We start from the raw sequence: 21,197 nt of genomic DNA on the forward strand, positions 1-21,197 counted from the left end.
AATGGCACAGAAGAATGGCAGAGAAGGCACTTGCTATAGATTAAAAGCCATTGATGAGATGAAAACAGTGAATTATCATGTGGAAGACCTTATTTGGATCTCATTTGTAAAACTAACTGTAAAAAGACGTTTGAGACAATCAGCATCGTCGGAAGATGGTTTGGAAACTAGATAATATTAAGAAATTCTTGTTATTTTTGTTAGATGTGATGATGGCATTGTGATTATGTACCAAGAAAATCCTTAGCGGTTAGAAATGCTTACTGAAGTACTTATGGATAAAATTGCTTGATGTCTAAGGTCTGCTTTAAAATATTTCAGACAAAAGAAGTGTGTGGGGTATTAGATGAAGTAAGATTGGGGAACTGTTGGTAACAGTTGAAACTGAGTTTGGTTGTATGAGTTCATTATACTATTCTCTCTACTTCTGTGTGTTTAAAAATTTCATTAATAAACAGTAAAAATAAAAAATAAAAGCATAAACAGAGGCACCTGGGTGGCTTAGTTGGTTGGGTGTCCAACTCTTCATCGCAGCTCAGGTCTTGATCTCTGGGTTGTGAGTTCAGGCCCCATGTTGGGCTTCATGTTGGGTGTGAAAAAAACCAATCAATCAATCATCAATCAAATGTAAAAGGTAAAAATAAATAAGCAAGGAGACATGAAGGGAGGGAAGCAGGAAAATGTAGTCGTCAAAAGCTCTGGGCTCAGATGCACCACTGGTATTCTGTGTTTGTCTTTTCATCTGTCAGGCCATAGCTTTCTAGTATGTTCCAGTAACTGGTAATGGTACTGGTTTATAACTTCCTGGTTCTGATCCTGGCTCTGCCACTCACTAGCTGGGGTACTTTGCCAAGTGACTTAACCTCTCTGAGTCTCTTTGCTCAGCTGCTTTTGGGAAAATCATGATCAGTGCCTCACTGAGTTATTTTGAGGACTGAACAAGGGAGCGTGGATGGGAAGGGCTTGGCATGCCTGGCATGCAGTAAGCACTCAATAAATGCTTTGGTGTGAGGAGCACAGGTTTAGGAGTCAGGCTACCTTGGATGTGAACCCAGCTCTGCTGTGCCACTTGTGGCTGTGTGACTTTGGCCAAGCCAATTAATTCTCTGAATCTTGTTTCCTCCTGGGAGAACGAGGATCATAATACCTCCCTTGCAGATCTGTTGTGAGGATTAAATGGCAAGATGTGTTTTGATGCCCAGCATGGCCCACGTGGGAATTCCCCTTCCTCACCCCTTGACTTTCAGCAGTGCTGGCCTGGCCAAGGCCCAGGCTGGAGTCGATCCCACTGTCCGTTTGCGTGGTTTTTGCACCTGGACTGCCAACTGTGGCTGGGGAAAGTCAACAGAACCATGTGAATGGCTCCTCGCAAATAGCAGAGCCGGGTTATGAAACACCAGCGAGGCTCTTCTGCCCTTGCACAGCCCTTCTATCCCTCTCTGGGGGACTTCCTCTTGTGCTTCGCACTGGCTGGGCCACCCACTCGTGCTACCCTTCCCCCTGCTTCCCCCTCGGAAATGGATCTCAACTCCCTCTTGACTGAGGTCATCAATATGAGCACCTTTCTCTCCACTTCCCAGTACCGGATTCTCAGTTTCATCCTCTCCTCTTTCCTATCCTCCCAACTGAAGACAAAGAGTGTACTTCTCTTCCAAGCCTGTAGCATTTGCTCAGTCACCCTCCTCCCAATCTTCCAGTACTTTCTTTCCAATGTGTCCGTCGAAAACAAACAAAAAATGCTCAAATACCTTAATCTTTCCCAAGTCTAACAGCGATCCTGTTGTTCCCTTACTTAACTCACTCATTCAGTGGGTGGCTCAGTTGGTTAAGTATCTGACTTCAGCTCAGCTCACGATCTCATGGTTGGTGAGTTTGAGCCCCGAATCCAGCTCTGGGCTGACAGCTTGGAGCCTGGAGCCTGCTTCAGACTCTGTGTCTCCCTCTCTCTCTGCCACTTCCTAACTCACACTCTGTCTCTTTCTCTCTCTCTCAAAAATAGATAAACATTAGAAAAAAATTTAACTCATTCATTCACTAGTCCACCCATTTAAGAAATATTTGTTGAGTACCTACTGTGTCACTGGGGGTACAGAATCCACAGAGACAGTCTTTATCCTCAAAGTCTTCAAGGTCCAGAGGGAGAATCATACTCACAAGCATATAATGGTAAGATAACAAGTGGGGTGCAAAGATCGACCATGCTTGATGCAGAGATTGACGAGGTGTGCAGTGGGGGGCAGGGGAGCCCAAGGATAGCTCTCAGCTTTCTGGTCTGCACAAATAGGTGAACGGTGGTGGTGTTCCCAGAGACATGAGACTAGGAAAACATAAGGAGGAGCTAGGTGCTCTGCTTGGGTGTCTGATGAGTTTGAGGTGCTATTGGAACATCACAGCAGAGATCTCCAACAAATCTTCAGCTTAAGGGAGAGAGAGATCTGAACTGGAATTAGAGATCTGAGGATCATTGGCACATCGAGATGGAGTCTTGAATGTATATAGAGTGATCTCTGCTGCAAGTAACAAGAGTAATTACACGATGATGCCCTTTGTTATCTCACATCCTAAATAGTCAGGGGTGGGGGGCAGCTCCAGGGGCAGGTAAACTGGTAGCACAGTGATGTCATCAATGGCCAGGGCGCTATCTATAGTACCTTTTTGCTGTTTTCAGGGAGTGGATGTCTTCCTGAGATTTGCCCACCATCTTGGTTGCAGAATAGCTGCCTTACCCTCTTACAGCCCCATTCAAGGCAAGAATGAAGCTTTCCTTTGGAATTTCACTTTTCATCTGGGGGGGGGAGGGGAGGATCCTTCATCTTTAGCCCACTTCCGTGAGTTCTTGGGTCTCCGAGGCCATAACTGTGTCACTTAGGCAAAGGAGAATGGGATTATGTTGACAGGTTTAAGGCTTCGTCTCCTGGGGCCTTGGAGAAGTCCACCTCCCTGGAGAACAGTGCTGATGTCTGAACAAGGCTGTGTGAGCAAGGAAGGAGAGATGGCCTCTTTTCAACCCTCCCCCTTCTTCCAACCAATAGCTGACTTGGCAGTGTTGACCTGCAGTTCAGTAGAGTCAAGCACATGTGGATTCATATCCTAGAGCCCTTTCTCCCAATCTGCGTTACTTCATGTCAGTTATTTTATTGTTTGTCCTGGAGTTTCCTTATCTGCGGAATGGGAATAGAACAGTTCTTACGTCGTTGGCTGTTGGGGTGCTGAAATGAAACAACGCATGCGAAGTGCTTGACACAGTGCCTGGCACTTGGCAAGTGCTCAGCAAAAGCTAGCCGTTCATATTTTGGGGAGGGGACCACCCTCTCCTTAAAATTCTCCGGCCTCATGGGGTGCCTGGCTGGCTCAGTAGGTGGAAAGCGTGACTCTTGATCTCGGAGTTGGGAGTTTGAGCCTCACGTTGGCTGTAGAGATTACTTAAAAAAAGATTCTTAAAAAAAAAAAAAAAAAGCTAGGTGCTCTGCTTGGGGGGTATAATGAGTTTGAGGTGCTTTTGGAGCATCACAGCAGAGATCTCCAACAAATCTCGTCCTCCTGTCCTCCGGGCCTCTCCTTCTTCTGTGACTGGTTACTCCTCTTCTTCTCACTCCCATTTTCTTCCCTTCCCAAAGTTGGTTGGCTCCTCTGCCCTCACCACTCACTGGGCCTTGTCTCAAGGTTCCAAGGCTCTTCTCCAGGCTGAGGTGATCCAACCTACCCTCCTACCGCCCTTTTTTCATGAGACCCTGGACACTGCTGTATGTTCTACAGCCTTTTAGGCTTATCCTGAGGCCTGCCGTCACTGCTCCCGCTCTCGTCCCGGCCCCTGACACTGGCTGGCCCCATATCCCTTTGCATGAGATTCTCCCTTAAAAATAGTCATTGGAACTGCTCTAATGACTTCCATCTGCCACCACGGAAGATGTCCAGAAAAACATAGAGAAAAATTTAAATTTGTGCAGAGAGGAGAGGGGAGCATCTGGATAACCTCTACGTGTCCAGGTAGGGTTTTGTGGCCCCACGTGATGGCTATTTCTGCTTGTGTCCCTCCCTAGGCTGTGAGCTTCTCAGGGCAGGAAAAGCATTACTCACCCATCTGTCACCCTGGTGTCTGCTGTATAGTTGGTACTCAGAAAAATGTCTGATGAATGAAAAGGATTCGTGGCTTTGCCACTGACTTTCGAAGTGACTTTGAATAAGGCCCTTTCTTTCCCTAGACCTCAGTGTCCAAATCTATAAAACAAGGGTTCTGCACTGTGTCTCAAGGAAGCCCTTTCATCATTTAAGTGAACTGAGTGGTCAGTGGGCGCAGGAGGGATGGGCTAGCTGGCGTGGGGTCTGAAGGTCTCTAGCAACATGCTGTGCTCAGGGATGGGGTCAGAGAGAGGGACTGCCCAGACTCCTCTTCTTGAGTACTTGGGAGCTGGTCAGTACTCTAGAGGAGGGGATTTAGGGCAGTGAGGGATCACCGGCTATTAACCCTGCAAATCCCAGTAGCCCACTCCTTGGGTCCCATAGCTGGCTTACCAGGCTGGTATGGGAGGAAGACTAGTTTCTGCAGGAAATTCTGGTACCCACTCCTCCCCCCACGCCTGCCCGTGAACAGGCTGTTCTTGTTTACGACCCTCCTCCCAGGAGAACAGTGATTGCTCATCCCTACATGTGATTTGAGAGGGCCGGTCTTTCAGGCCTGGAGGAAACTCAAGCCCCAGCCAGCCACTTGGCATCGGAATGTTCAGCTGGTCCCCTCCTGGGGCTCATGTGACCAGGACCCAGCTATAAATATCAGAGGGGCCGCAGACCAAGACAGAATTCGGGCGCCAGGAGAAGAAGGCAAAGAGGCTCTGGCTGGGTACTTTGTGACAAAGGCAAGACCCCAGGTCTACTTAGAGTGAGGCAGGTGACGGAGGCAGCCAGGTGAACCCCCAAACCTCCTGACAATATGGATTATAAGTCAAGCCTGATCCAGGATGGGAACCCCATGGAGAACCTGGAGAAGCAGCTGATCTGTCCCATCTGCCTGGAGATGTTTACCAAGCCGGTGGTCATCTTGCCGTGTCAGCACAACCTCTGCCGGAAGTGTGCCAATGACATCTTCCAGGTCAGTGCTTGGGCACAGCCCCGTCCTGGGGCCCCAGGTGGCCGCTCAGTGTTCCTGTGGTGAAAGCCGTTCTCTCTTAGTCTAGGACTTCTAAACCAGGGCTGGTTTTCTCCCGTCTAGAGCGAAGCCCCTGCAGAGGCCTCTGGGCTGGGGGTGGGGGTGGGGGGGCTCGGAGGCGGCTCTGGCTGCCCCATTCCTTCTCCATGACGCGTGTTTCCCCTCCCCACCCTGCCCGCAGCCCCCACCACTGCCCTGAGCCCGCAGTTGACTCTCCAATCAGGAGTCAAATGCCTCAAGCGATAAGTGGGAGAGGCAGGAGAGAGAAACCAGACCCCTGAGGCTGGAGCCAGCTCCCTGGTGGCAGGGGGCCCAGAGCTTTAGGAGGAGGGTGGCCAGGAGGCACTGGGCAATAGAGGCACCTTCCCTTTCAAGTCTGTTGCCGGTAATAAGGGGCTGGAAGGGATCCATCTTCTTAACAAAGGAATGGGAGGGGCGTCCTGGCTGGGAAGCAGCCCTTTACAAAATGTTCTCTTACTCTTCTATCTTTCAAGTAGAGGCCTACACAGTTGGCTGTAGAGATAATGCCCACTGCATGAATGGGTAAATGGAAGCTTAAGAGTGAGAAGGTTGCTTGCCCAAAGTCATTCAGAGGATAGCCGTGGCTTGAACCTAGGTCTGCTGACTCCCAAACTCGCTGACTGCTATGTTCCTTCTCGAGTGTTCCCCGTGTAAGTGGGCTGGCTCTCATCTCAGGATGGGGAGCTCCAGGTCGAATGGTTTGACCAGAATGGTTGAGGGAAGCAGGAAGAAGGACGATGGGAGATTGTCCCAGGCCTCACCTCTGCCCTTGCCGCCCGCAGGCCGCAAATCCCTTCTGGACCAATCGGGTCGGGTCTGTGTCCATGTCTGGGGGCCGTTTCCGCTGCCCCTCCTGCCGCCACGAGGTGATCATGGATCGTCATGGAGTGTATGGCCTGCAGAGGAATCTGCTGGTGGAGAACATCATTGATATCTACAAGCAGGAGTGTTCCAGGTCAGTGTGCTTTGCTGCCGGGGGCCCGTCTTGCCTCCCCAGATGGCCAGTGCCCAGCTCTCCCAGGCTCCTTCCCATCGGCCCGGGATCCAGTGCCCTGGCTGGAAGAGACACACTGGTCAGTCCAGAGAGCCATGTCTGGCTTCCTCAGGCAGAACAGTGGCTCATTCCCATCTCCAACACTGGCTCTCGGTGTCACTCAGTGAATGGGAAGGGGCCCAGACACCAGGCTGCCCTCCTGGGAGAGACTGAGACAGGAACCAGGGGAAGGCCGAGTTGTGAGAGGGAGAGGAAGACCCTGGGGCCAGCTAGTGGCTGTGACAGGCAGAGAAAAGGGCCCAGAGAGAACGCGGCCAGTTTCTCCATAGCGAAGGCAACAGCTACCATCCCAGGCCCCGGGGATGCTTTCTCCTGCTGCTGCACAATAATCCCGTGGATCAGGCATGATTTTTATCATCCCCATTCCACGGATGAGGAAGCTGAGGCTCAAAGAGGCGAAGTCAATTACCTAAGCTTTTTCCCAGCTGGGGAGTGGAATGGGCTGGGAACGGGCCCTGCAGATCTGGCCCCAGGTCTCCCTGTTTGTAAAACAGCGCTCTGTCTCAGGCAGAGAGAGACAGAGACAGGGAGACAGAGACAGAGAGACAGAGAGAGACGGCCACCAGGGAGATCTTTACAAATCCAGACACCTGACAAGACTCCCAGGCTGCTGCCCTCGCATCCTTTGGTCCTAAACCGTCACCAGGTGCCTGCCTGCTGGCAGTGTCCTGCCTAAGGAGAGGTGACAGACCAATGTCAGTGAGAAAAAGCCCTGCCCAGGGGAACTGTCTGCTAGTCTGACTCTGTCACTAATCTACTGTGGGAATCTCCGGTGAGTCTTTGAGCCTTCATTTCCCCTGTCTGCAGAAGGGGACAGTGAGGTTTGTTACTGTGGCTGTCAAATAGGGCTTTGATGGGAAATGTTAAAAATATCAAATATTTATTGAGCACCTCCCGTGTCCAGGCACAGTACTAAGCATCTTCCATGCACGATCCCTATTTAATTCTCACAGTAATCCATACGGCATTCTTAGCCGCATTTTCCAATGAGGAAATGGAAGCTCAGAGAGGGTCAGAGGTTTGTCTAAGGCTCCTCAGCAAGTGTGAAGCGGAGAGAGAGCCTGTCTGACTCCATGGTGAACACTCCTGACTGCTGTTGCCTCTCGTGTTGCTGGAGTTCAGCACTGCAAAAGTGCATATACATTACTGATCATTATCATGATAACGAAATCAATATTGCATCTAAACAGTAGCCTCCCCGCCCCCCAGTGTCGACCTATGAAGAGCATGTTATGTTTGAACCCTTCAAGACCTTTCCACATCGTTGAATGGCAATGATAGCCGCCCTTTTTGGGGGGTTCTGCTCTGCGCCAGGCTCTATACGCTCATTGCAGACAACTGCCATGATCCCAGTGGCTCTGGGATAAGACCAAGCCTCAGAGAGGTGAAATCACTTGCCCAAGGTCACAAAATGAGTGAATGGAGGAACAGTCTGGATTTGAACCCAGATGCTGATGCCTGGGGTTGGAAGAATGGGCTTCTGGGATGGCAGTGGGCACAGGCACCAGACCCTCAGGGTCTTCCCTCACCTCTGCCGCCACAGCCATTCCAGAGCTCGATTCCCTGGGTGGGTGGGTAGAGAGTGACCCCTGCCGGCGTTGGGTGGGGAGGGCGCTGGGTTAAAAGACGGAAAAAGACAAGTCTGGAGAGGGGTTGATTTAAGAACCAGCGGAGACAATAATGTCTGGGGGTGTGATCAGTTGTCCAAAGCTGTTCAGGGGTGAGGCACTGGCAGGGACGGGGGACAGTTGCCATTTGACATTTATGAGATGCTTGCTGTGGTAGGGGCTGGGAAAGCAGAGGTGGTGTAGACACGGTGTTGGCTCTAAATGAGTGTAGTCTAGCTGGGGAAATAGGAGCTGGACCCCAAAAAAACTGAACCTCAGGTAGGAAGTAACCGATACCCCAAGAGAAGCACAAATAAGATGCCAGAGTCCCTAAGTAAAGAAAACGACCAAGGGAGAAAGAATGTGTGTTTGGGAAGGAGAAAACTAGACGCTGGAGAGACTTTCTGGATCGTAAGCCAAGGCTCAGGCTGGGCTGTTGGTCATCCCTGGGCTGCCCTTTTTCTGATTGGGTGACTTGGGGCGCGCACATTTCTTCCTCCTCTGAGCCTGATGACACCCTCACGGCATACTTACTGATAGATTCTCTCCACCTGTTGAATTACCACCTCCTCCAAGACACGTACCGTACCCTGCAAATTCCGGGGTGAAGAGAATAGACGGGTTTCCCTGCTGTGGTGGAGGTTACAGTCTGGTGGATTAAATATAGAATTCAGTGAGGCCGTGAGTATAAATTGCTTTGTTCAGGTCAGGCCTGTAGTAACCAAGAGCTACGGGGACTATAAGTAGATTAATGCACTCTTGCCTCCCCTGCCCTGACTTGATGGGTGACCTTGGGCAAGTCAATGCACCTTTCTGGGGTTCAGTTTCCTCTTCTCAAAAATGTCCCCGGTTCTGACTCTGGGATTCTACAACGTTTCCCATGTCCTGCACTGGCAGGGTCCTATGGCAATTCCATCACCCAGAGTTTGGGGCCAAGGATCTGAGGACAGACTTGGTGTCCCCGGCTTTCCTGGTTCTGGGTCCCCAGAAAATGAAAAGGGTTGGGAACAGCCAATGAGTGAGAGCTCAGGCCATAGATCTGGGGGTGGCCCCCTGGAGCTGGGGAGGAGGCAGGGACTCGGAACGCTCACCGTGTGACTTGCGACTCTTCTCCGCTGCAGTCGGCCCCTACAGAAGGGCAACCACCCCATGTGCAAGGAGCACGAAGATGAGAAAATCAACATCTACTGTCTCACGTGCGAGATGCCCACGTGCTCCATGTGCAAGGTGTTTGGGGCTCACAAGGCCTGTGAGGTGGCCCCGCTGCAGAGCGTCTTCCAGGGACAAAAGGTACTGGCTGGTGCCACTTCTACCCTCAGCCTGGGTCTGCCAGGCATGGCCAGATGATTCAGGATGTGGATGTGATCCCTGTAGATCTGCTGAGCCGGCCTTTCAGGAATAGTCCCTCTGGAGGGACTTCCCAGGCCACAGGGACAGCAGCTCCTGCCTTCCTGGGAGAGGTGGCTGAGCTCATGGGTTATACTTAGAGCCACTTGAGAGCATCTGGGTGTGGCCACAGGGGAGAGACCGGACCCCTGGGCCAGGCCACCAGGGTCCTCTCAGGCCACGACCTTTACATCCCGGTGTGCTTTGGGCCCAGATACCTCTTCCTGTGCTGGTGACCTCTCCTAAGCAGGGGGTGGCTGGGAGCCCTCTCCCTTGGCCTCCAGGCCCGTGGGAGCCCTATCATCCTGTCCATGCAGTAAGCTGTGGCCCCTCTTTCCGGACACTTCTTCCCTGCCTCCCACCCTTCTCTTGATCTCTCCCTTCTAGAACTCTCCAACTCCGTTTCTTTCCTGCATCCCTTCTTTCCTAGAAACAAGCCCTTCCTCTGCCAGAATGTTGCTGTGCTTTTTCCTCATTTCCCCTTTCTGGGCCTCATCTGCAAAATAAGGGATGCGGTGTTTCTCCGATGCTCTCTGCTCTGGCCCTGAGCTGCACCTCAGCAAGAGGCTCTTTCTAGCAGAGAGGGGAGTGAGGGTGCCACCCCCAAGAAGACAGGCCCTGAGACTATTTTTGTCTCTCCTCCCCTGATCCCCCATCCCCTCCCCCCATCTAGACGGAGCTGAGTAACTGTATCTCCATGCTGGTGGCGGGGAACGACCGAGTACAGACCATCATCACTCAGCTGGAGGACTCCTGTCGAGTAACCAAGGTGAGGGGAAGAAGAACTTCAGACTCTGGGGGTCTGAAGCCTCCTGGTGCAGCCTGGTCTCTGGGGTGAAGGCTCCCCTGTGGGTTGTGGCTAATGGTTGGGGCCTGGAGGCAGGGATGGTGGAGGAGGGACCGACTAATCCATTCATCCACTCATTTACCAAATGCTCCTGGAACATTGTGTCAGGCCCTGCCAAAGGCACTGGGGACGGGGTGGTGAACAAGACAGACCTGGTTCCTGACTTCAGGAGCATCCCAACAATAATTCTCAGTATTTATTCAGCACTTGTAGGTTTCAGAGCCTTGTCTTTGACATGCTGTAGACTAAAGCTTCTCAGACTTGAAAGTGCATTCAAATCCACCCTGGAATCCTATTAAAGTTCAAGTTCTGATTCAGTAGGTCTGGAAGGAGGCACAAGATTCTGCATTTCTTTGTGCCCCAGTTGCTGGTCCATGGACCACAACACAGTGAGTAGCGACACTGTAGAGGCAGAAGGACATTTTCTATCCCTGTAAAAGCATCCGTGACTTTCCACTCCACTTGACGTGGGGCCTGGGGATGAGAAGGGGGGGGGGGGGATGGATCATCATACTCCTAGGGGAGGAAGAGCCGTGTGAAGGATGGCCTCAAAGGAAGGAGGGAGACATCGTTACTACTCACGAGGTGCTCCCAGTCTGATAGAGGATGCTAGAGCCCCCATTCTTATGAGATACTATGATTATACCCATTTTACAGGTAAGGAAACTAAGATGTAATAACATCTATGTCGGAGAGCAGGGAGCCTCAATGAGGAGGCCACTAGAGGAAGAACTGTTTGCCCCTGCAGATGTAGAGCTTCCCAAATCCAGTCTTGGTTGTAAAATGGGGGGAGGGGGGGTGGGAGGAGAGTGGCTTGGGAGCACACAGGAAGCCCAGAATCCATCATCCCACTTGACCCTGGAGTCTATTTTTGAGGAAGGGGCTAGCTTTCTCCGTGACACCAGCCTCCAAACGTCACTGGTGCGCTAAGTAGCTATGACGCCTCGGCTAGGCCTTCAGCTTGTCTTCTGTCTTCCAGCCACGGACCTGTTATTCCTAGCGCACCCGTCCCAGGAGGGAAGTGCTGGGGATAGAGAGGAGGACCCCACAGGATGTGACTCTGAGGTTTCTGTCCCCAGGACAACAGTCACCAGGTGAAGGAAGAGCTGAGCCAGAAGTTTGACGTGCTGTACGCCATCTTGGACGAGAAGAAGAGCGAGTTACTGCAGCGGATCACGCGGGAGCAGGAGGAGAAGCTCAGCTTCATCGAGGCCCTCATCCAGCAGTACCGGGAGCAACTGGACAAATCCACTAAGCTGGTGGAGACAGCCATCCAGTCCCTGGACGAGCCTGGTGGGGCCATCTTTCTCTTGGTGAGCAGGACTAGGAGGGTGTGGGCAAGTCGCTTCAACCCACCAGTTCTGTCTAAGGTGTGAGCCACGCTCCATCACTGGTCACCCACGTGCCCCGGGGCAAACCACTTAAAGCTCTAAGCCTCAGTGTCCTCGTCTGTAAAACGGGCCTGCAACAATTCCTACCTTCCTTCCTCTTAGCTGATTTTTATAAGGATCAAATAGGAGGGTATTTGTGAAATGGCTTTGTAAGCTACAAAATGTGGTATTCATGTGGAGGCCATTTGTTGAGCACCAACTGTAGGCCAGCCGCAGAGAGGACTGAGACACAGCCCTGCCCTAAGAACAGCTTGTTGGGGGAGACAGAAAAGGATCAGCTTATAAGGCACAAAGCCCGGTCCACAGTATGTGCTTAGGAAATACAGGAAATTTTTCTGTAGAAAACAAGACATTGGGTATAAAAAGGTGACTAGGGTATGATTCTCATCTTGGAGGTTTGGGGGTTTAAGAGTGTTTCGAATGATACCCCTAAAATCCAAGCTTCCTGCCACGACAGTGGATGGGTCCTAGGGTGATGACCAACACCTGTGCGGACCATGAACCGAGGGAAAAGGTACAAGCTCCGTTCAACTCGGGGCAGGGAGCAGGTCACAAGGGGGCTAGGGACTGGCACCAAGTGCCCATCTGTGGCACCGTGACTGGTTTTGCTGACTTCTTGGGGCTACTTCTTCTGCAGTCCTAACCTTTGCTCTCTCTCTTTCCTCCCACAGAGTGCTAAGCAACTCATCAAAAGGTCAGTGTCTCTCTAGAGCTCTGATCCTAACTCCCGCCCAGCTCCTAGCTCCCACCAGGGCCTCTCACTTCCGTCCAGTGGGTCTCCCCCTTTGCATTAGGTCTACTGGGAGGGTCTACCTCGGGCTAGCCTTCCTGGTCTTTGCATCCCCTGTCTTCTCGGACCACCCATTCTGCTTGTGACTGGAGAGGAAACACTCCACCCTCCAGGGGGAGCCTTTAGGTGCAAGGCCTGGGTGTGGGCACAAGTATGTGCACAGGTGCGGGTTGGAGCTGAGACACCCTCTTCTTTCACTGAGGCCCAGAAATCTTACCCTGTGCCCCCGCCCCGTTTCTCTCTTCCTCCCTCACAGCATTGTGGAAGCTTCCAAGGGTTGCCAGCTGGGGAAGACAGAACAGGGCTTTGAAAACATGGACTACTTTACCTTGGACTTAGAGCACATAGCAGACACCCTGAGGGCCATCGACTTTGGGACAGGTAAAGGAGGTGGCTGTGCCATGCATGTACTTTCCCGCTGGACCCCTGGAAACTTGCTTCCCTTCTACTGAGCCCCGTGTGCAGGCAGATACGCTAGCAAACTCTCAAACTCATATAGCCAACTTCTGGATGAGCCCAGAGCCTAGCACAGTGCCTGGTACATAATTGGTGCTCGATAAATTATGTCTGGATCCACTGCACGGAGGCATGGGGCAGTAGAAAGAGCATGGCAACTGCAGTCTGGCAGATTAAGTTCAAATCCTGGTTCTTTTTTTTTTTTTTTTTTAATTTTTTTTAATGTTTATTTATTTTTGAGACAGAGAGAGACAGAGCATGAACGGGGGAGGGGCAGAGAGAGAGGGAGACACAGAATCTGAAGCAGGCTCCAGGCTCTGAGCTGCCAGCACAGAGCCTGACGTGGGGCTCGAACTCACGGACCGTGAGATCATGACCTGAGCCGAAGTCGGATGCTTAACCGACTGAGCCACCCAGGTGCCCCTCAAATCCTGGTTCTACCACTTGTTATCTGTGTGACCTTTGGTGAGCACCCCCCCACCTCTCTGAGCTGCATTATCTTTCTTAGTTTCTTTTTTCTTTTCTTAGTTTTTCTTTCTTTCTTTCTTTCTTTCTTTCTTTTTAAATTTTTATTATTTTAAGTAATCTCTACACCTAACGTGGGGCTCAAACTCATGACCCCGACATCAAGAGTTGCATGCTCCTCTCATTGAGTCAGCCAGGTGCCCCTGAGCTGCATTTTCTAACTTCAAAATGAGGTTGAACATGGGCCTATGAGGGGCACCTGGGTGGTTCAATTGGAGGAGCATGGGACTCTTGATCTCAAGGTTGTGACTTTAAGCCCCATGTTGGGCATGGAGCCTACTTAAAAAAAAAAAAAAAAAAGCCACGGACCTACTAATAGTGACCACATCATGGTGCTGTTGCAACAAATAAGATATTAACACAGAGCAGCTTGTCAGATACTAGACAGGTCCTAGTGATTGCCTAAAGCTGGTCTTCGCTTCAGCTTCTTAATGCTACATCTCTGATACTCACACACCTTAATTTACCTGTATTATATCCTCATTTCTGTTTGTAATTACTCTGTCATAGAGTATCCATAATAATTGTAGCAGCATCATCGTAACAATAATAAGGGAGAAATAATAAGGGAAAATGAGGAAACCGGATAAAAAGCAAAGATTTAATAATTTGCTCAAGGTCACACAGCTGCAAGGTAGCTATTTAGCAACAGAGAAAGAGAGTGGATCCAATTTTGCTGAATGTCGTATTGATTTGAGAGGTGATGCTCCGCTGACCAACTGAGAAAGACAGAGCTGGCACCTCTCCCACAAGCTTGTAGAATCTGGTGTTGAATCTGTGCTCAGAACCCCAAAATACCACGTTCACGGGTAAGGACCAAATGCATCCCGAAGCTGAGATGCCAAAGGACTTGGGCATGTCCATGACCGTGGATCATCTGCTCCACTCTTACCCTCCTTAAGCTAAGACAGTCACGAGTGGATCGCACTGTGTGAACAGCACGACACTGTGGGACCCACGCTGCCTTCCACGATCGCCCCGAGGCTCAGGTCTTTCATACTGAGGGTATATAAATGGGGGAGTGCATTTATCGAGCACTTTCTATGTCCCAGGCACTAAGCCTGTGACCTAAATTCTGTCATTGAACTTCATGAGGTAGTTTCTGTTGTCATCTCCATTTGTGGTTAAGGAAATAAAGCCAAGGGAGGGTCGGTAATTTGCTGGAGTCCACAAGGCTAGTAAGTAGCCCTGTGGACTCCATCAAGGGCCATCTGGCTCCCAAGACCCTGGTGAGGATTCTCTGAGACAATGCATCTAGGCTTGACATGGCACTTGGCACATAATATGCGCCCAGCACAGGCTGCTAAGAGTAGTTACATTGTGATAATTAAACAGTAAAACCAACAGAAACCCCTGGGTTATGCACAGACCCCCAGCTACGCAGCTGGAAATTGGGCTGACCTGTTGGAGGCATGAACTCTTTCAAACCTCTCCCTACACACTCTGGACAACTGCTCTGGCTCTCCGGTGATCCCCTCAGGGCCCCAAAGCATCGAGGAAGTGGCTCGGGCGAGGGGGGTAGAGAACAGAAACGTCCCCTATTAGTGGAGCTTGGAGGCAATGTCCTGCAATGGGAAGGTGAGGACACAGGTTTTGCGGCTCAGTCACCGCCTGTCTGGGGCTCGCTCCAGAGAGCTTTGGAGCGGATGGCCCCAGGAGTGTCCCCCACCAACACAGCCACCCCTCTGTAGGCTGTGGAATGAGGAAACCCGGACAGGGAGTGCTAGGCAAGCAGATTTCAAAGGCTGAGCAAATTCCTTCAAGACAAGGACTCTGATCCCTGAGAATTCGAGTTTTTTGTCCATTCTCTCCAGGTGATACGTACCTGTCTAACTGAGAGATGTGCCCAAGCACAAGGTGTGCTTTCCCAAAGTCCCCTCTGGTCACTGGTAGGTCAAGTGATAGGAGCCGCTGTTGCTACCGGAGCAAAGGAGCGTCTTGAACCCTCTCCCTTGGAGGGCTGTGGGAAGTGAGGAGGAGGAGGCCGGGGGAAGGAGGAAGGAAGCAGGGCTCTCTGCAGCTTAGGCTTGGCGGGCTCCTCACCTCAGGGGCCACTGATGTCGCTGCATGGCCACGTGGCCCTAATGGGGGAGGGGGGGCATGGGGAGGGGCTTGGAGAAGTGCGGTCTCCTGCCTGGTGCCCCTTCGAGCGGCTTCTCTGAGGAACCGGCCTCATCCTAATACGATTGTTCTTTGTCACGTACAGATGAGGAAGAGGAAGAGTTCATTGATGAAGAAGATCAGGAAGAGGAAGAGTCCACAGAGGGAAAGGAAGAAGGTAAGACATCCATCTGCCTTCATTCATTCATTCATTCATTCAACAACATGAAGTCCTGATGGTGTGTAAAACGCCACGCGGGACCCTGGGAATGATGCCAATATAGGGCGATGATGCCAATACGTGTTTGACGCCTTTGTGAAGGCAAAGTCCTGTTCCCTTTAACCTTAGAGAGAGGAAAGAAAAAAACCTAATCATAATAAAAAGCTCCCATTTTATATCTAAATGACCTTCCTGAGTGGAGAGCAATACAGTGTAACAGACACCAGGCTTGGCACTGAGGTGTTTTGTTTGACCAGCAGAATGCTGAAATTTTAAAAAATTTTTTTAAATATTTCTTTCTGAGAGAGAGAGAGAGAGAGAGCGAGTGAGACTGAGCGTGAGCAGGGGAGGGGCAGAGAGAGGGGAAGACACAGAATCCGAGGTGTCAGCACAGAGCATGACACGGGGCTTGAGCTTGGGAACTGCGAGATCATGACCTGAGCCCAAGTCAGCCGCTCAACCGACTGAGCCACCCGGGCGCCCCATACTGGCAGTATAATCCTGACCTGTTCCCAACGTTCTGAGTCTTGGGCTACTCATCTGTACATGGGGACAAAATACTACTGACCTCAAAAGGTTACGGTGGAGAGTAAATTAGATGATCACCTAACACAATGTCTGGCACCTAGAAGGGACATGTTTGCTAATTAGCACATGTGTGCTAAAATTATTTTTCAAGCCAATTTACTATTGGAACTAAATTCCAATCCAGTTGAAAAATATGGGATACTACTCTGGAGTTTTGCATTGGATGGGCTATCCACGGTGTTTTGACAACTAAGTTCTGTTTGGGTTTAAAAAGGAGAGGCCAGGCCGGAATTGGAGTCTGATCATTTTGTCACCGCGCCTTGGGAAGCCCCGGATCCCCCTGTGCCCTGTCTCACCTTGTGTTTCCCGGTCTTTTTCTTTCAGGACACCAGTAAGGAGCTGGATGAGGGAGAGACCTTCTAGATGCAGAGAGACTGGGGAGGGTGGGGATGGGCCCAGCTGCCTTGGTGACAGGCCCAGGGTGGGAGGGGTCGGGGCCCCCGGAGGGGCAATGGGAAGGTGTATCTTCTCTCTGCTCAGAGAGCAGGGACTGGCGGTAGGACCCCCACCAGCAGCCACTGAACCAGAATTGGAAACGTGCTTGAAACAACCACACGGGACACTTTTCCACGTTGGTGCAAAATGGAGTATTTTGTACATTTTTTAAATGTGATTTTTGTATATACTTGTATATGTATGCCAATTGGTGCTTTTTGTAAAGGAACTTTTGTATGATAATGCCGGGTCATCGCGGGCCTGGCTGTTGTTAGGAAGAGGGGAGGGGAGCCGGGCTGACACAGCTGCCCTCTTCCTTTCCTCCGAGGGAGGGCTGGGTGGCACTCGCAGGCCTAGAAAGGGATACTGTACTGTACAGGTGTCGATGCCTGTCCCTGACACAGGGGACGGCAACTGAGTTTGTGTTATATGTCGTTTCAATAAACGCACAGCACTCTCTTTCTGTTATTACCGTAAGAGCTGGGGTTTCATTCGCCTCGTTGCTCCCGAGAGGGGAGCGCGGAGAGGCTGGACAAACGAACGGATGGAAAACGTGCAGCAGGAGGCAGACAGTAAGGGCCAGGCTAGATATCCAACCCGACAAAGAAGGAATTCTCTAAATTAGCATCTCCCAACGGGAGCTTCGTGGAAAATCCCCTCGGAGAAACAGGTTCAATGCTTTGTCCTCTGGTTCTTCAGAGACTGAAGCAAAGAAAGCTTCGATGCTTTAGTCTAGGGGTGCCCGGGTGACTCATTCGGTTAAGCGTCTGACTCTTGATTTCGGCTTAGGTCATGATCTCATGGTTTGCGAGTTCGAGGCCCGCATCAGTCTCTGCTGATGACGCGGAGTCTGCTTAGGGTTCTCTCCTTCTCCCTCTCTGCCCCTCTCCCGCTTGCTCTCTCTCTCTCAAAAATAAATAAACACACATTAGAAAAAAATGCTTTAGTCTAGGAGCGATCCCAGGGCAGCCAGAATGAGAACCAGTAGAAATGAGGCAGGAAAGGAGGGAAGCAAATACAGAGTGTCACATAGCTGAGCTGGCCACAGCTCCACCAAGAGGACCCCCCACCCACCCCCGCCCCTTGCTCAGTCACGTGAGATGTTTCTAGCAGGTCATAACACAATACGGCTCAAAGCAGTTCATCAGAGGGAAGAACGAGGGAATTTTGTCTCTTGTCTCAGAATCGAAGTGGCCTGCCAGAGGGTTAATTCCCTTGAACTTCCAGGTTTCACCACTTGACCCCTTGGGGCAGCTTCGGGGGAGGCCGGGTACCCCTGGGCCTACAGGTGGTGGAGTAAGCAGAGCCCCAGTGGTCCAGTCGGGTTGGACACGGGTGCTGGTCCCACTGCAGTGGGCACAACAGTGGCTCTGCTGGAGCCCACCAGACTTCATCCGGGGAAGGCCAAGGCAGCCAGCCACCAGTGCTAGGGGATGAGGTAATGACCAAGGCCAAAGTAGCCACCCCCACCCCCGCCGCCGGAGGGGCCCAAGGGCTAGGAGAGAGGTGAAGCTGAGCGGATCTGAGGAGACACATTAATTGGGTCTGAAGCCCTGCAAACTTATAAATCTGAGGAACGCTGTCGAGGATGTCCCATTTTTACGACATTCAGAACACAGCAGCAAAGTAAAGGCTCTGAGCAGTCCTGTCATAAAGGAAACTATAACTCTAGACGATGATTGGTCCATCTGATTCATGGTGTTTGAAATACTGCCTCTTCATTTTTTCTTTCGTTTTTTTTTTTTTTTTTTTTTTTTTTTTGTAAATTAAATACCTAACACAGCATTTTCCAACTTATTCATTCATGTGACATCCTCCAGAACTAGTGTCCTGGGGAGCTCACTTTACAGAAAGTATTTTATTTTTATTTTTATTATTATTACTTAAAATATTTTATCTGAGAGCGAACGAGTGCATGAGTGGGCAGGAGAGGGGCAGAGAAAAGAGAGAGAATCCCAAGCAGACCCCACAGTCAGCACGGAGCTCTATCCCACAACCCTGGTATCATGACCTGAGCTAAAATCGAGAGCGGACGCTCAACCGACTAAGCCACCCAGGTGCTCCGAGGCATTATTTGTATATGGAATTGTTGGATTCTAGAAGAGACAAATTTAATAAAGAGATTAAAGAGAGGGGGACCAGTAATTGGAGTAGGAATATTGAGGCCAGGGGCCCTAAGAAGGGAAGGAGTTAGGATAGCCATGAACAGATTTCTTTCCAGGAAAACCATCCTTAGGATGCATGGCCCCGAAGGTGGAAACCAAAAGGTTATGATAAGAAAGACAAAAATTAGCCCCCAAAGGGGATGAGGATTGTATTGTGAGAGCAGGACATCAAGGCTGGGGGGAAACTCCAGGTAAGTTATGATTTCTGATCAAGTAGATTTGGAAAGGACACCCTGAAAGAAACGGTTGAGAATGAAGTCTTGGAATTGGGAAGGAGAAATCATGTGAGAGTTTTGGGAGGAAAGTATTTAGGGAGTTTTTCTAAGGACAATATAGAATGATTGAATGAGAGAGATTGAATGAGGCGATAGGCTGGATTCATGGGCTTCTAGGCCTCTGGGTGTGTATCACCCGAGTCTGGTTTGAATAACAGGTGTAGATCTCCAACCAGCTTAGAGCTGTACTTAGCCAAGGGTTCCTCATCTGGGGCTAGAGCAGCCTCGATTCTAGAAAGATGGATCCACGCGGAGAAGCCGTGAAGTTTTTCCACTGTTGGAGTGTTTAGGAGGACTCAACAGGGTCCAGTCCTGACAGGTGCGAGTAGCTTTTTGTCCTGCAAAGAGTCACGATACACTCAATCCCTGGATGTAAATTTTGGATGTATGTTATGTGAGAAAGAGGGATCAGGTTTTGGGTTGTAATGGTTTTGATGGTCATTAATGGTGGGGACAGTTTGCCCTAGGGATATAACATACTGTGTAATTAGAATAACAAAAAGAAAAAGAAGCCCAATGAAGAGCCCTTTGATAGTTGACAAAAATCTTCCTCCAGCCCAGGAGTTGAACCAATCATTAAAGGAGAGAGAGAGAGAGAGAGATCGTTTAAAGCGCCAATGTGAGTATTTATGTCGGTTAGTAACCCTGTCATACTTTTGCGGTAATCTGGAGTACATACATAACACTGTGTTTTAATAAAGCATAGGTTCCTCCTTGAGCTGCAGTTAGGATATCAAGGATCATCGGTTTTGGAGGGCTACCTTTTGAATTTGTGGATAACTGTGAGTTGGGCTTGGTTAAAGATGGCCATTGTATGCTTGGCTAAAGTTCTATTTGCAATTTTCTATCAATAGAGGTAGTTCCCGGTTCAAATATGGCTAAGGGATAAAACCATCAAGAAGAGCTCTTTGTTTGAGGTCTAGCCTTAACAATATCCTAATTACGAGGAATCACTGGCAAGTGGGGGAAGGCTCATCTGGGGGTATGGGCTTCCCCAAGTGCATCATCCAATCCAATCGTAAAGAAAGTGGGGCCATCCATTATCTTCATAAGTCCATAGTTAACCCCATGCCGTGGGTATGCTCTGGCTTTTAAGGAGGGATTTTGTCATCCCAGCCACACAGCATCGGTCAAGGTGCTATGTGAGTTACACAGTTGTCGGGGAAGCCATTCCATTTTCCAGCTGTTCAAATAATCATGTGTCAGGGCACCCCAGTGGCTCAGCTGGTTAGGTGTCGGACTTTTGATTTCAGCTCAGGTCATGATCCCAGAGTCACAAGATTGAGCCCTATGTCAGGCTCCAAGCTGGCAGCGTGGAGCCTGTTGGGATTCTCTCTCCCCTCCCCCTCTCCTGCTTGTGCTCATGTGCACACACTCTCTCTCTCAAAATAAATAAACTTAAAAAAAAAATCATATGCCCATGGGGTCTTGTTGTAATCCCCACAGAATACCAAGCACGAAGACTGTCTAATCATGAGCTATTGTGGCAATTTCTCTCTGAAGTTTACCTCAAGCTGTCTAGCTTAGGCAAACAACAAACACAAAAGTTCAAAGACAATCAGAACTAGAATTTAGCATCCATAAAGGTGTGTTATTGAAACGTAATTTTTCTTTCTAAAATCACCCTTGGGTGCCTGGGCAGCTCGGTCAGTTAAGCTTCCAACTCTTGGTTTTGGCTCAGGTCATGATCTCAGAGTTCATGATACTGAGCCCTGCATCGGGCTCTGTGCTGGACAGCAAGGATTCTCTCTCTGCCTCTCCTCCTGTCCCTCTGTCCCTCCTCCACTTGCACTCTCTCTCTCTCAAAGTAAACTTGAAAAAAATAAAAAAATAAAATCACCCTTATTTCTTGAGATAGCCAAATCAAGACTAGTTTGTCCAAAAAACAAGTCCAATTTTAACAGACTTGGCCTAATTATTTACATAAACTCAACAAGAATAGTGACTGATCATAAAGATCTTTCAAAATTTGCTTTGCTGGAACTTTTCATAAGGAATCTCAATTGAACTCTTAGTAGCCTTTCTAGGCCAGAAGCCAAGCCAAATACTTGCCATCAGACGTGCCTGCAATACCTGTAGATTTGGGTGAATTCCTCTTCTCTAGGTCCCCCAAATATCCCAAACTTCCTGCACCTGCCAGAAGTGACATTCTTTACTCACCTGCTAAAGGCTCCTGGGAAATCTGTAAGCAAGG

The 21,197-nt window shown here is 50.0% G+C and overlaps 1 protein-coding gene across 1 annotated transcript; it reads left to right on the forward strand.

Moving 5' to 3' along the window:
- Positions 1-4,772: 4,772 nt before the first annotated feature.
- On the forward strand, positions 4,773-17,031 carry TRIM63 (tripartite motif containing 63). Its single transcript, XM_060623928.2, has 9 exons — positions 4,773-5,086; positions 5,947-6,119; positions 8,947-9,115; positions 9,885-9,980; positions 11,138-11,371; positions 12,121-12,143; positions 12,496-12,620; positions 15,427-15,498; positions 16,453-17,031. The coding sequence occupies exons 1-9, from the start codon at positions 4,928-4,930 to the stop codon at positions 16,461-16,463; spliced, it is 1,062 nt and encodes a 353-aa protein (XP_060479911.1). The 5' UTR covers positions 4,773-4,927; the 3' UTR covers positions 16,464-17,031.
- The last annotated feature ends 4,166 nt before the right edge of the window (positions 17,032-21,197 follow it).

Source organism: Panthera onca, chromosome C1 (assembly GCF_046562875.1).
Source record: "Panthera onca isolate mPanOnc1 chromosome C1, mPanOnc1 haplotype 2, whole genome shotgun sequence".
Classification (NCBI taxonomy): Eukaryota; Metazoa; Chordata; class Mammalia; order Carnivora; family Felidae; genus Panthera; species Panthera onca.

Bases quoted from the DNA above. Each gene is read 5' to 3' on its own strand.
- TRIM63 (XM_060623928.2), top strand. From the start codon at position 4,928: ATGGATTATAAGTCAAGCCTGATCCAGGATGGGAACCCCATGGAGAAC. The intron at 5,087-5,946 runs GTCAGTGCTTGG...TGCCGCCCGCAG, and splicing joins GTGCCAATGACATCTTCCAG to GCCGCAAATCCCTTCTGGAC. The intron at 12,144-12,495 runs GTCAGTGTCTCT...CCTCCCTCACAG, and splicing joins GCTAAGCAACTCATCAAAAG to CATTGTGGAAGCTTCCAAGG.